The sequence below is a fragment of the Cyphomyrmex costatus genome, unplaced genomic scaffold, assembly GCF_001594065.2.
Source record: "Cyphomyrmex costatus isolate MS0001 unplaced genomic scaffold, Ccosl1.0 scaffold666, whole genome shotgun sequence".
Lineage (NCBI taxonomy): Eukaryota > Metazoa > Arthropoda > Insecta > Hymenoptera > Formicidae > Cyphomyrmex > Cyphomyrmex costatus.
The window spans coordinates 484,897-500,028 of NW_017280229.1; the positions used below are offsets into that span (position 1 = coordinate 484,897).

The 15,132-nt window shown below is 33.5% G+C and overlaps 2 protein-coding genes across 6 annotated transcripts in view; one reads left to right on the forward strand and one right to left on the reverse strand.

Moving 5' to 3' along the window:
- Nucleotides 1-2,016: 2,016 nt before the first annotated feature.
- LOC108780050 (PRKC apoptosis WT1 regulator protein) lies at nt 2,017-7,097 on the forward strand. 5 transcript variants are annotated; one of them, XM_018547630.1, is made up of 9 exons: nt 2,017-2,359; nt 2,539-2,676; nt 2,798-2,946; nt 3,589-3,712; nt 3,863-3,989; nt 4,691-4,798; nt 5,272-5,312; nt 6,391-6,547; nt 6,710-7,097. In XM_018547630.1, exons 2-9 carry the CDS (start codon nt 2,660-2,662, stop codon nt 6,893-6,895), a joined length of 909 nt encoding a protein of 302 aa, XP_018403132.1. In that variant the 5' UTR covers nt 2,017-2,359; nt 2,539-2,659; the 3' UTR covers nt 6,896-7,097. The 5 variants fall into 5 exon arrangements, with proteins under 5 accessions (XP_018403132.1, XP_018403131.1, XP_018403134.1 ...); XM_018547629.1 differs by having other exon boundaries at nt 2,017-2,676; XM_018547632.1 differs by having other exon boundaries at nt 2,017-2,676; nt 3,893-3,989.
- A 5,049-nt stretch (nt 7,098-12,146) lies between these two features.
- LOC108780046 (dual specificity protein phosphatase 10) overlaps nt 12,147-15,132 on the reverse strand; it is a 28,586-nt gene continuing 25,600 nt past the window's right edge. Inside the window, exon 4 of the mRNA XM_018547624.1 lies at nt 12,147-13,569. Within this exon, the coding sequence (XP_018403126.1) occupies nt 13,190-13,569 (380 nt within the window). The 3' untranslated portion in view covers nt 12,147-13,189. The remainder of the gene's footprint in view (nt 13,570-15,132) is intronic.

The following is a 15,132-nucleotide window of genomic DNA, read 5'->3' on the forward strand; positions in this document are numbered from 1 at the left end:
TATCTATTCCATGAAATTTCGTTTCTGTGACACAAGATTAAACTTTTTCTTTTATAAAAGAAAATAACACTTTTGATTATCAAGTTTTAATTCGAAATGCTTTCTATTTTTTGTTACATACAAATTGGTTTCAATTTCGTCCAAGAATTTATTTAATTAAAGTTGTGTTATCTTATTGCTATAAAAAACAATATTTTAAAATAACACGCTTATCCTAGTGCCGAGTCACTACCATGCTTTCTGATATGTATGCTTTTTATATTAACAATATTTTATTTTAAAGCTATCTAAACTATTCCATGTCAGCTTGATTATTTATTGTTTGTAAGAATTAGTTATAAAAAAAAGATTAATTTTTTCTAATGTAACACTAAAGCTTTTTATGTGTTATTAGATAAAAAATACAATCAATATAGTTTACATTTAAAGAAAGTTTGTAAGCAGACATTTAACGTTTAGACACTTAATTATATGTGAGAGAAACCTTTGTGAATGTTTGTATTAAATGATATAACATTAGATGTGTAAACAATAAAGTTTCTTTAAAATAAATTAGAGATTTTTTTACATAAATATTATATATTGTTACATTTTTGCGTATGAAATATGTATCATAATACTATTATATGCAACATTGTTTATATTTGTAAAATTATTAATAATTATTTCTCTATTTTTATTAAAAAAGAATAAATGTTATGGACTTACTTTACTTTTTTATAATTATTTTACTTTTATGTATATTATTATTTTATATGTATATTATATGTAAAATCTTATGAGGGGAGAAGAAGGAAAGAAATGTAAAAACAGTATAAAAAATGTGAATAATTAAATTTAAATTATTTGTCAATATTAGCTTCTGATAATTGTATTTCTTAAATAATTGAAAAAAAATTTATTTATATAGCGCACAATTTATTGCAAACAAAATTTAAATTATTTATCTTCATTGCTTCAGCCATTTTAAATTACGAAATGAGAGCAAAATGGCACAGCTGCTATATTTTCTGAATGTAGTCGGTCGGAAATGAATTGATCAAACAAGTTGACGTATGAAATTGATTGTGGTAACAATGCTCACTAAAGAAAGCAAAGCTAAACCAAGTGTAGGAATCTAGGCGGTCTTTTTCCCTCCCATCCCCTCTTATTATTTTAAGACCGTTTCAAGTGATGTCATCTTAAGATGCTAATACAGCTTTTTAATTAGTTCATAACATCTTAAGTATTTAACTAATTTTTGTATCGACCGTAAATTGTCAACACTTAAAGAATCATTTATACTGGCGATAATTTGTACAAATTGAAGTTGATTATTCCCTTTTCATTTGACTGTGATTGGTCAAGTCTTTTCTAGATTACGACATAAGTTAACAGATTACGGTCATTATAAATAATCCTTAAGATATTACCTAAAACGTGTTAAAATAAGAACGGATCGACTATGAATACTGGTCTTATTTTTCTTTCTTCAATCTAAGAAAGAAAGATGGGTGTAAAACGCATAAAGATTCTCTAGTAAGGAATGAGACAACGCGCCGGATGTGCCGCCATTCGAGGGCCTGAAAGAATTGCGGCGCGCTATTCGAGCTATATAGCACTGTATCATATGGCGGGATGACAGATTTCGTTTTGAGTGAATACGCGTCGAATGAGTACATTTTTATTAAGGTTTTAGGGGGAAGGGGTATTCTAATTACGTACAAATCAACTTGGCGAGCACTTTTCGTTTAAAGCACGGAAGTGTGTCCTTCGAATGGTGGCGACCAATCCGCAGCTTGCACACGCGTTGTCTCATTCCTTACTAGAGGATCTCTCTCAGAAGCTTAGATATCTCTTTCTCTCTCTATACATTTCTCGACTCTCGTATCCTTTCTCAATTCACGTTATGTCTATGGCTGAAGCGGTCGCACGATTGGCTGCGTTTTCTGAACGCATTCCCAATTTCCCAGTCTCCGTGCTGTCTGTCACCTGACGTACTACGCATCGTGTTCATGCCAAAGGTGGGGGGGGGTTTAGTGCACTGAATACAAGCAAAGAGAGCATCATAGCAGTTACTACTACTTACTTGCGGTGTTGCGGTCATCAGTGCTTCTCGCTAGCAACTCAACGAGCCCCACGGTCGACGGTGAATCACAGCCGGACGGTGAACGGTGAATATCGTTGTCGAGACAGCTTCTTTGGTTTCAATTTACTTGCCACGGACACGACGATCGATACGCCGAACTCGCGGCCACGCTCCAGCTATGCGCCTGTTCCGGCCAATGTTTATGGTCGTTGTTCACGTCGGCTGACAGCTGTCAATCCCTTGTTCGAGTCATCAGTGAGTCATCGAATCGGCAGCCGAGGACCACCTCAGGTGATCCCTCGATTATCTCGGTTACGGATTTCACTACCTGCGCACGTTGTGTCTTCCTGTTCTTTTTATTCTTTCTTTCTTTTTTCTTTTTTTTTTTGCGTTTTTTCGTTTCTCTCCTCGTAATTTCGTTTTTCAAAGATGCTGTCCTCTCGACTTCTTCTCCTCTCCCTTTTTCTCAGACGAGAATCCCACGAGACAGTAGCATAGATTGAGTGCTATTAAACTTCACGGACACCCGCACGGAACGAGACCAAGCCCTCCCGCAGATACCGCGCACGTCGCAACCTACCCTTTGTTCAGATGTCCAGGTATTTTTTGTAAGGACTCTTTTTTTTTTTTCTCTTTGCACGACACGCACATTCTTACAGCGGGTAGTGCTGCTTACGTCCCATGAGCGCGCGATAAATATGCATTATAAACCGGATTCTTGCATTACAGCGATATCACCGGCATGGCGTCTAGTTCCGTCAGCCAGGAAGACTTCGACAACGATTTTGAGTTGACGTCCAGAAGATCTAGGATCAGGACTGCTAGGGCCAGGGTGGGCCCGGCGAGGACAGGAGATGCGTCTTCCATAAGCTTTCAAAGTACGTGTTGATGGTTGCCGAAGTATCTACGAACATACAATTTAAGATTTCTGTTAGATTGTTTAAAATTTAAATAAATAAGTACATATATATTTTATATGATAATAAATCTAAATCTAATAAACGTCTTTATTAGATTTAAAATATAAATAAAATATATAAATTTCAAAGGTATCAGAAGGTTTGTGGGTCATCGTGTCATGATCCATTGCTAATTCAATTAGCAATGGATCACAACATCACGATAACTCGCAAACCCTCTTTAAAATAAATATCTGTGGAAGCTTCACAAAAGTGTACATATATATTTTTTTTAATATAAATTTTTACAAATTAATTTATTTTAAATTAGGTATCTAAAAGTTAAATATAAAAAGTATCTATTCTTAATGCATATTTAGCACTAAGAAAATATGTTTGGATTTTATTTCGTAACAGTATAAAGTGGTAATCAAACAGCTATTTTCATTAGAATAGTTATTAGTGCTAATAGCTTTGGAATAATTCTATGCATATATCAATAATACGAGCTAAATACTCAATAATGATTTGACTCAATAGAAAGATGATTCAAGAAATCACGTGTAATCAAATATTAATGTATAATCTTATAAATCTACTTCTGGTGTTTTCTATTTACAGAAAATACACCTGATGTGGAGGAATCACAAGGCGCTTACGATACAAACCCCGTGCTTCTGCCCGAACATGAAAACCCACAAAGCAAACTCATAATAAGGAAACAGGATAAACGTGTGACCGGCCGGTATGTAAATCGCGATCGCATGCGCTTACAAAGCTGATAGAAAACCAATAGAAACTTATTGTCGCGCTTGGAGTGTCCATTAGCCAACAGCATCTTTGATGCACGGATCTTTACGTAATTGCCTAATATACTTTCTGGATCTGGTTCTAGTGTCTTTAGTGTCGTATCCTGTTTGCACAGGCCAACGCATATAAACAAGGGGAAGCAGCAACGTGATCGACGGAAACTGCGAGAAAAACGGCGTAGCACAGGGGTCGTACATTTACCGTCGACAGAGGTTCGCCATTGTTATCATCAATCAGCCCATAAGTAACCGATCAAATTATAACGGGAGTTATAATAATCATAATGCTTCTAAAATTTTGAAAAAATTGTTCAATTATATTTGGTCTTCAAAATTATTGAATTTTTATACTGAGCTGCGGATTTGTAAATTATTGAACTTCTGGATACATACGTTATTAAAACTTTGCATTTTACGATCTAGTATTTCTAGATTTTTTAAATTTTGAGATTTTTTTTTAGTTATTCTTAAATTTCTATACAGATACACACACACACACACATACATACACATACACAATTTTGTTCTTTTATATCTAGAATCAAATTCTAGATTTTTAGCATTTTAGTTAAAATATTTGATAATTAAAAAAAAAATATTCAAATTGCTATTTTTTTCTTTTTTGCTTACCAAGCTTTTAATAAAGAAAAATTGATCTCATGTATTAGAAAAAGTCCATAGATGAAAGCAAATTATTATGTTTAGGTCATAAAATTCTCAATGAAATAACCGTCAGGTTACTGCAATTTCTTGTAGTTACATTCATAAAAATATTAATTTAAATAGGTAAAAATTTGTCATTAATTATAGTAAGTTTAGCATCATTACTACTTATGGGATATAGATCATTAGTTTTGAATGTTTAAACATTGTAAAAATATCTCGGACATTTGGTAAAACGCATAATTTCTCAGAGCACTGGAGGTAGTACGGGGGAAGACGAGGAGGAGCTTAGCGGCACTTGCCTTGAAACTAAGCACAACACGCATCACAATGAATTTCTTGATCACGAATTAATAGAAGTAAGTGCAGTCAATTCCATTTTTTACTTTTTATGCAGAATGTTCTGACAAATGCGCACATTGGAAAAGATTTGTATGAGAAGACCGAAATTAGTTTACACAGTTTTTGATGTACATTTTTTTTTGTAATTAAAAGTTGAGAGTTAATTTGTTATTAAAAATTATTATTTATTTTATGTATTGTCGTTATAAACAATCGAGAAAAAGTCATTAAGTCAAAAAGTCAATTTCTGACTATCTCGAAATAATTTAGTTGCAACTAAAAATTGCACAACAGAAGTTTCAATAAAACGCGAACTTTTAATAACGCCTCCGAATAATGGCTTTTCTAAAACTAACGATATATGTAATGATACATGGTAAGCAAAGAGAAATACTAAAATAGCAGCAAGCTAAAATTCTTATTAAAATTTCCTATTCTTACGAAGTTATTGATGTTTTAAAGTTATTTATAAATATATGCATTTTTGCAGGAGCGGAATGCCAGAATATATACACAAAGGCGAAACAAAAGGTATTTCACTCAAATTCACGTGTAATTAATAATAATGATAATTGAGAAATTAGCATTTTTATCATAGTGCAATGGCTATCTTTAACTATCTTTTTTAATGAATCTTAACTGATTTCTAGGCACTACCGTACTTCATACAGGTCATGTATAGTTAGGCACAGTTGGTAAGTGCGCTACGTCGTATCGGAAAAACCATAATTAGGCACGACCTGTATGAAGTACGATAGAGCTAGTAGAATGCTTGATTAATTGACTAACAAATTACTTAATCTAATACATTTTCCGAAAACCAATGTATATTCCCAAGTGCATTCCTAATTTGCATTCTCAACTGATAATACTCCAAATATATATTGACAGCAATATAAAACAGTAATAGTAACATGATAAAGTAAAATTCACAAAAGTAAAATTCAAATGTAAAAGACTTGTTGCAATACAAAGAATATAAAACACGAGATAATTGATCTTAAATGTATTTAAGACAAAAAGAGTTGAGAAAAGTTTAACTTTTCTTTAATTAATAAGAAATATATTTAACAGTCACGTTATGTAACAGTTTATATTGTCAGTTTATATTATTATTGTAATAGTTGAGAAATAAAATTACTCGTTTTTTTTTCTATTAGCATCATAAATTGAATATAATAAATTTTTGAAAACTTGATTGCAGTAATTATAAAATGAATAGCTCAGGATAAAATATATTAAGTCATCTAAATCAAAATTACGAGATATTTTTTTGTTTCATTTATATATAATTTAGTACAAATATTTTAAGTAATAATTAATATCTTCAGTCAGATATTTACTTGTAAAATCTTATGTGCTTACTATACCAATGTTACGAGATTCTTTAAAAGTTTTGAAATAAACAAAAAAGCAACATATATTTATACTAAAATTACAACACATAATAAAATACAATATTTGTAATTGCAATATTCTTTGTATCTGCATTGATGGTCGTGCCTAATGCGATTTATAAATAGTAGTATAAATGATACTAATGAAAACTAATAATTAATATCGGTACGATAAATGAAATATGATTTACATGCGATCATTGACGTTTTAGTCATTCTGATTTGGAGGCCGACGATGAAGAGTTCGATTCTCTTAATCAATCCGACAGCATTAATCAATCGGATCATGGCAATCATGAACCACAGACGTCTGTCAATACGACTGTTAGACCGCGATTACCAACGCCAACAGGCGACAACCCGCACGAAGTGAGTCATTAATAACTTAAGACAAAATATGCGCAATCGTGCATAAACTAAATTAATTTTACGAAAGGAACACATTTCGAAATTTTATTATTCTAGACTTGTTTTCTATTGTATTAATTAATCGTGTAGCTTGACAACGATAATCAAATATGCGATTTATAGTTGATTGAACGAGCGCAAGAGGAAAACAGAAGGCTGCTGTCTCTTCTGGAAGATCGGGACCATAAAATAATGGCGCTCGAGGCTCGTCTTTTAAAGCAACAGCATGAGTTGACTCTAGAACGAGATCGACTTCGCGAGGAAAATGCTACGTTGATTCGCGCAATGGCAGCATTAGCCAGTAACTAATCCTCTTCGTAGTAAAGATCACGCCTTTTTGGCTCTTTGCTCTTTACGATAATCGCCGAGCTGCAGGATGAGCCATAAGTCGCGCACCTTGCTGATCCCTTTATTATTATTCCTAGTTATTTTTGTTTTATTTGCAAAAACGATTTTCTTATCCTACGGAAATTTAATTTTTGCATCGTATCCCAATTCTTGATTGTTAGCAGCAGCCATAGGCTGAATGACTGAAAATTCGGTATTACGTTAACTATTTTAATCATTGTTGATATTGTATACATATAGTATATTTATGTAATATGAAATACAAAATAATTGAAGAATGATGTATTGCTTTCTCTATTCAATGTTAAATTAATAATAGAATCTCATTATACATTTGGATTTATGGAAAATCATCAAATTTATCAAAGTAAAAATTATATACACCAAATATTTAAATTATTTTTGTGATATACTGTTTGATTTCTTTTATTCGATAAAATTATTTAAGGATTCATTTTTCCTTTATCAAGTTTTTTTAAAGCTTTTTTTATGTATGTACGATTTATATTTTCAGTTTTTATAAAAAGTGAAGTCTAAATGAGGAAGAAAAATGGTACAGAAAAATTCTTTGTCATGCTTCTTTTTCCTCTTATTGGTGATTATAAAGCCGTAAGATAACTAAAAGTAATACATTATCGAGTCCTATTTTTTTTTTTTTTTAATAAAAGGCTGAGAATTTAAAATATGTAAACGCGAATTAGCTTGTGTAATGAAAGTTAAAGAAACTTAAATTGATAGTGATAAAATTTAGAGATATCTAATTTAATAAAACTAAAAGAGAATATATTTGCATTGCATTCGTGGTAATTGATCTTTTCTTCTGATGCATGATTTATGGATCATCCTAGGCAATAAGGAAGCTATACCTAAGTAGAGTAAACCTAACTTTAGTGCGTATCACAAATTGAGTCATTATAAATAAACAGATAATTCTCTAATCACAATGTTAGCTGCAGAAAGTATAAATATGTCTTTACAAGCTGCAATGCAAGTTACATTTTGTAAAAAGCAATAGCAATCCTCGATCTTGTAAAGATATTATATGACGATTAAATCACTTGCAGAGCTTCAATCGCAGGCACAGATCGCACGTTTATTATTGATATATTTGCTATCTTTATTGCCTATTAATTGCCATTTTTTTGTTTCAATATGTTTTCAATCAAGCAAAAGCTAGATAAATGCAACAGATATATATTGAAATCATGTGAAAGTGCCGATTACGACATAAACAATTTGAACTGTTTTCTATTGTAATAATTAAGAATGTACGTTCTATGTAAATTTTATACTTGCAACACATGATATAATGTAAGATTATTAATTATTTTATTATTTTATTACTATTAATATTATTATACCACGAGCCGTACAAAGTTCTATGTACATATAGACACGCAGATAATTCTATAGCGATGCATTTGATTAGGAGAAACTTCCGCGATGAACTTGTATGTAATACGCGGGACAATGTAACGAAAATATGTAAAATTGTTTAAAGAAAAACTTTTATTGCCAGCCATTCAGTGATTTATCGTACTCCAGTCCTCGTTCCTTTGACGTATTAAAGATAAGTAAAGGCTCATTTAAAAAAGAGGTAAGTTTCTCGCATTTGTTTTTCTGGTACACTCATTGATATAATCATTCTGCATGAATAATTGCCTTTTAACTATTTAATTTCCATTTAAGTTGTATGGTTTAAAGTGAGATAAGATAGAGAATCGCCCGATCAGTGACGTACACGGAAATGTGGCATTGAAACAGTCCCCAATGTGAACCGGCAAAAAGAGTTTGCATTTTTTATTCATAAAATAACTAAATAAATTTTTAATATAATACAATACTTGCACGCACATACGCAATATAGTTACATCTTTACGCTAATGTTTCCTAATCACTACATATATAGCTGTACATTACAAATCGTTGGGATCCGATCATACATTTGGGGTCTTTCTCACCCTCAAATCCGTCCCTATATACTTATATGTTCGCCCTTTGCTCTTATCCTTTCGAAATGTACGCTTTGATCTTTCGGGGATCTGTGTATCCCGTTATCGTAACTTATTTCACTAAAAGACCCCGGAAACAGTTCGACCCGTAAAGCTTTACGACGTATGATTTTCCAAAACGTTGTATAAAACTTTGTTAAAATACTTTATGTCGCATTTAAAGAGAAATATATCGATTGGTTCGCAAGAAGATACTTCCAAAAGGCGCAAACATCTCGAAAGGGCAAGCGGCCCTTCGCACACATCCTTTATTAACAATAAAAAAATACGACGACATGCAATAAATAATTGCTAGTTTGATTGTTTATATGACAAATGTATCTAACTATAAAAGAATATTTTTCAAGGTTGATACTAAAATTCTAAAATATTTTCTAAAGCCTCTCAAGAAGACTATAATTTTTTAATTAGCAGTTAATGCAAAAATGTCGATTGGATTTCAAAGACTAAATAAAATTCCAGTAAAATTTGTAAATAAATAAGATACGTAATAAAAAATAATAATGAATGAAACCGGAAATTAAATCAGACTGAGAAAAAACCTTTAAAAAAAATGAGTTTTATCGACTAAAAGTCGACAAAATAAGCAAAAGTATTAACAAGTGCATTTTTAAATTAAAAAAAATCTGATTTATTCTCCAGTTATTCTGTCCATTCGCTACAACGAGCTTCAAGGGAGAAATAAATCGCGTTTCAAAGAATTCAAACGGTCGATTAATAATTAACCGTTTTGATCACGCTGCCGTTCGATTAATGAAAAACGCTATAATTTATCACAAGTCGTCGTACTAATTATATATTGCCAGTGTCTCGATAAAACACATGCACACTTTGTGATGCAACAGGTACTACGCTTCTATTATATCAACCATCTTTTCTCCGTATCGCTGGCAAGGTAACTAATTGTTTATATCGTTTAATTGTCTATACCGTGCGCCTCTACGACTATTTTTTTTCAGTTCTCTGTCGTTTATCGCAAGGCAACGCTTCGCTGATATGTACCGTTTTGTTTCAAGATTGAATTAATTAACCGAATTCGTCGTTTCGTAGACAAAATCCTAAGGAACTTGGTTCTCTCTTTCCATCGTCATTCGCAACTCTCCTCCCGCGATTCGCGATATTAGCTTCATCACGAAGTTATTGTCGGCTGTAATTAAGTCATTATAACAAGGCGCCACCCGCGACCACGTGATATTTCATTGGTCGAATCGCGAGATTATTGTTTGCACGGCAGTAATTCTCGTCTACCACTGCAAACTGAGCTGTAAAAGTTGACGCACCTTCGTTTTGGAGCATTCGCTTGCATCGTGTTTGGTCGTATTTTTAAGAGCAATATTTGTCTGGACAAATGTGCATGGAGCGCTCATGTACAAATCCAACTAGAAACTGGTCCTTCAATTCCTATCTTTGCAAACAGAATTCCTTGCGTCTTACCGTCTAATAATTACATACGTTTTACGCGATTACTCTTCCCATTATCGTAGACTACAAGAGCATCTTGGCACTTCACGTGCTCGTCTCATTCGCATCATCGTACGTATCATCATCCCAACAAACGACTAGATCACGATGGTTGGACCTCAACCAGATCCTTAAATGCTAAGGGAGCTTAACGAACTAAGCTATTCTCAGTGAACGATATATTATTATTTCTTCTTTATCAAATATCAACCGCGCCGCAAATCGAAAATGCAGACGCGGACAGGCGAACTCCCTCGCTCTCGATTAATAGTCTCGATCGATACGCTTTATTATACCTATTGTTCTTTTCTCCCGCCATCATAGCGTTCTCTCTCTTTCTCTCACCATCGTTTTTTAATTTGTCTGCATGTATAATTGTTAACGTTATTGTTTCGATTTTACTTCGAACAGTTCCTTTCTTCCATAGAAGACTTATCATTATAAATTAACATTCCATTTTACGTGATACTGATGTACAGGGTGCCTCGAGAGAAGAAATACACTACAGCTCAAAAGTATTTGCCTACTACAAAATTTACAACCTTTTTTTCTAAATATAGATCATCTTATTTTAGAATAAAAAAACAATCGTACTTTATTTAAGAATAAAATAGATAATAAAGTATCAATTGCATTTATCAATTGCTCTTTACTGTCAGGTAAAAAGATGTTTAAGGTAAAAAGTCCTCGCCTTTGAGAAAAATATCCGTTAAACATAGAAAAATTGGTAAAATATTTTTTTTATTAGATTGCAATGTTGCAATGCTGCTGCTTTGTTCGGATATTTTAATTCCATCTCTACAATATTTCTGTAATATTGCACAGCGAGATACTGTAATTAAAAAATTTAGTAAATGGGCAAATATTTATGAGCGATATTGTAATAGTAGCAGAAATGCGCATACTCGAAAAAAATTCTGCTTTCTTCGCCATAATCGCATACATTTCATATTTTATGAGATACATTCCACTCTAAATAAAATTTTTGAAAATAATACAAAATAATTCTTTATTTGTCCACACAAAATAAAATGCCAGCTAAGAACAACTATAATACTATAAAAATATATTTCTCTTGGAATATTGTTTTTGCATCGAAATATGTCTCTAACAAAATTTCTTCGAACATGCAGTCGTGTATCTATCATGTTTAACGTTTATCGATTCCACGTTTATCAATCCGGCATTGAAAATTAATTGAATTGTTACTGTTCTCATTAACGTGACTTAATAGAAAATACATATACCGGAAATAGAATTACCTGAGATGAGACTATCATTGCAAAAGCATTATTGTTAGTCGAGAGACTAGAATCTCGCGATATTGTCCTCGCGACACCCCGTACATATCGACGATTTTATCTTCTCCATACGGAAAATAATTCTTTTACTAAAAATTCATGCCCGATTTGCAGGGGTCAATTGAGAGGCAAGCGTGTGTTTTATTAATTAAAAATTGTAAAAGTATATTACGCCTAGTAGGAAGATGAAGAACATTGGTTTTACCAATTTTGATTCATTTACTTTTTGTGCGTGCTACGCAGAGAGACTTAACCTGTCTCTTTACATTAATATATAAAAATTACACTTTTGAAGTTTAAAAATTTCGTAAGAAATCAGTGCTAACTATTCATGAATAATTATGTATGTTTAATATATTATTCCAATAGAAACTCAGAAATTTCTAACGATCGACATTAGAAACCATACAAATAAATTTTTAACGTTTTGTCCTGAGTTTCTTTCAGTGGTATACGAGCTGCCTATATAATCATTGGAATAGTCATTTCCGCCGATTTCGTATCTTCCTTCCTCGCATTTTCTTGCATAAATAATGCTAGACGATAGTCAATCGTTTAATGAGAAGCTCGTAGGCGAGCATTATATACGTTTCACTTGCCTCCCTATTGACTCGACCAGGTATTATGGAACACTGTGTGTCGTAAGTACAAGTTATGTTCACTGTTCGCGCGAACGTCATTTAAAAATAAATAATCGCGACGCGCTGCTGCTCGTTATCGAAGCTGGAAGCGAGCGTGGTTAAATTCTTTTTACGTGAAATACGCTCCCTGCCATATATTTTGTCTCTCCGCAGTAGAGAATCTAACCCGTAACTATCTTTTTTTTTTAATGTATGTATGAAGAAGGTACATCGCATTTTCGTAACGTTTACAAACTGATTTATTCTTGTATATGAATCGTACGGACTAATTTGCATTGGCACTAATAGAAAATAAAAAAATAATATAATCATTCATAGAGAGAAATCAAAATTTTTATAAAAATACGAGTATCTTCTTCACACTTTGTATCCCTTCGAGTCCCTTAATAAGTCGCGATTTGTCAGTTCGGCAGTTTGACTTCACCATTTTTAATTGAATGGTCGTTTCGAAGACCGGAATTCGGGAAAAAATGTACTAATTTAAAAAAAAGTTTAAGAGCCAATAATTTCTAGGCTAAAGAGCCTGAGTTGAAAAATGTGACAACCCAAATGTTGTGCAACGTGAAGATTGGGAAAACTGAAAATTCCGCGTTTCGGGGTATCGAGAAAAGATGCCGAGGGCACCAGTGTTCATATTTGAATCTTCCTAAAGTTGAATCCAGTATCTTCAGGCGATCGATGATCCCGCGAACTGCATTCATTATTCAGGTTTGTCGCGAAGAAACGCAGGAAAGACATCAACATTCGTTCATTCGGGATATGTTTGCGTCTTCGCGACGCACCGATTCCGGTACTCTCGAGAGAAACCAGAAAAAGAAGATACGAGAGAAGAGAGTGGTCTCAGACGCTGCAGCCAGAGGTGACCACCTCCTCGCTGTTCGGCTGATGACTCCACCTGCACTGGTGACAACTACCCGTCGTCGTCGTCGTCGTTGTCGACGTCGTCGTCGTCGTTGACGTTGCCGTCGTCGTTGTGGTCTCCTCTGGCGCAGAGTTAACGACGTCACCGGACGCTCGCAGACCCTGCTCGAGCTCCAACAGCTGACCCATGAAGTTCAGGTTCGGGCTGATGATCGGACGCGCGTTCTTCACCAGTTTGTACGCCTCCACCATCGACAGGCCTTTGTGTCGCATTATATAAGCAATCGCAATTGTTGCGCTGCGCGACACACCAGCTTGACAGTGCACCAATACGCTGCTTCCGGCTTTCCGCGCTTCCTCTGGAATAAAAGACAAATTACGAAATGATATAAATGCGTGTTTTCTTTTTCTTTTTTTTGATAACAATGTTAATGCAAAAATTATTCGAGCATCAAAGGAAAAAACCCATCAAAATTCTAATTAAAAAATACTATCAATTTTCAATTACAATAAAAAAGTAACTGCTATGATTTATTTCTAATTTAATAATCTTAACTTCTCTTAAAAAAATCAACACAAAGAAAAAAAACAATAGTATACATTTGGAAATTATTGGATTTAATTTCTTTTTAATCCAAAATAAAAAATAGTAATAAATATTTTCAGATGCTTTATTGCATCCGTAATTATTCAAGATACATGTATAGCGATTAAGAACATATATTCGACGTTAATCTACAAGACGTAGAATAACACCAAATATACGTTGTCGCTTTATTGCAGTGTTGAAAGTTTACGTTTATGTTTAGTTTGGGATTTAAAAGGGTTTCAAGATTCACTGGATTGCTTTGTGCAACGCATACTTTTGAAAAATATGAACAAGTCGAGCTCATAAACGTTGAAGCGAAACAGTCATGAAACCTGAACGACCGACTCAGGTTATGCAATATATGGGGGACGCTATCGTATCGCCAGCGTGAGTCACTGCATCGCCCGGATCCTATGCAGACTATGCAAACGTTATGTCGTTCGCATCGCGAGAAAATTCGACTGCATATGTCAAGAGTTGACCGCATCTTTCGAAAGATAGACTTTAACCTTGCATTTCGAAATTTTACTAGACCTTGATAACAATCCGAACGCTTTTAATATTTACAGGATAGGAAAGCTATTGTAGTGACGTTGAGAAACAGTATCATATTTTGAGACGAGAAATACAATAAAATATAATAAATCTTACTCAAGCAAAAGCTGTAAGAAAAAAATAGAGTCCCTCTAATAAAGTTTAAATCAATCTTAAAAAAAAAAGATATTTTCTACGTTTTCTTGAACAGCCACGTGTTGCAAAAAATTACATGGTCTAGAAAATGAAAAAGGAAGAAAGATAATTACGTAACTTTGAATCTCTTATTAGACTTACAATTTTAACAATAATCTGAATACTTTTAAGTCTATTGTAATAAAAGAGGAAGAAAAATATTCTTTAAATTTCTTTACGTTTTAATATTATTATATCATATTTATATCGATGAGTAGAAAATTATAATATCGATGTAATTGTTAATTTGTGTTTAACACGTGAAAAAATATACAGTAAAAAAATCGCAAGTTTGGACAAAAGAAAAGAAAAAAAAATGACTACTCGAATTTGCGATTAAGTGAATCACGATGCGTGAAGGAATGAGTTTCTCGAAAGTAAACTTCAGAATCGAATGCCGACAGCAACGGGGTGCAGAGTCGGTTTATTCAACCGGCATTCCACCAGTTGCACGTTCAGAGGGAGGCCAGTTTTCCCTCTCCGTCTCGTTTCCATCCCTCTCTCTCTCTCTCTTTCTCTCTGTTGTCCCTTTTCGAGCCCTTACAATCGCCACGCACGACTGCCGCTCTGCTTCCCTTCCATGCGTAATTCCTTTCACTCTCCT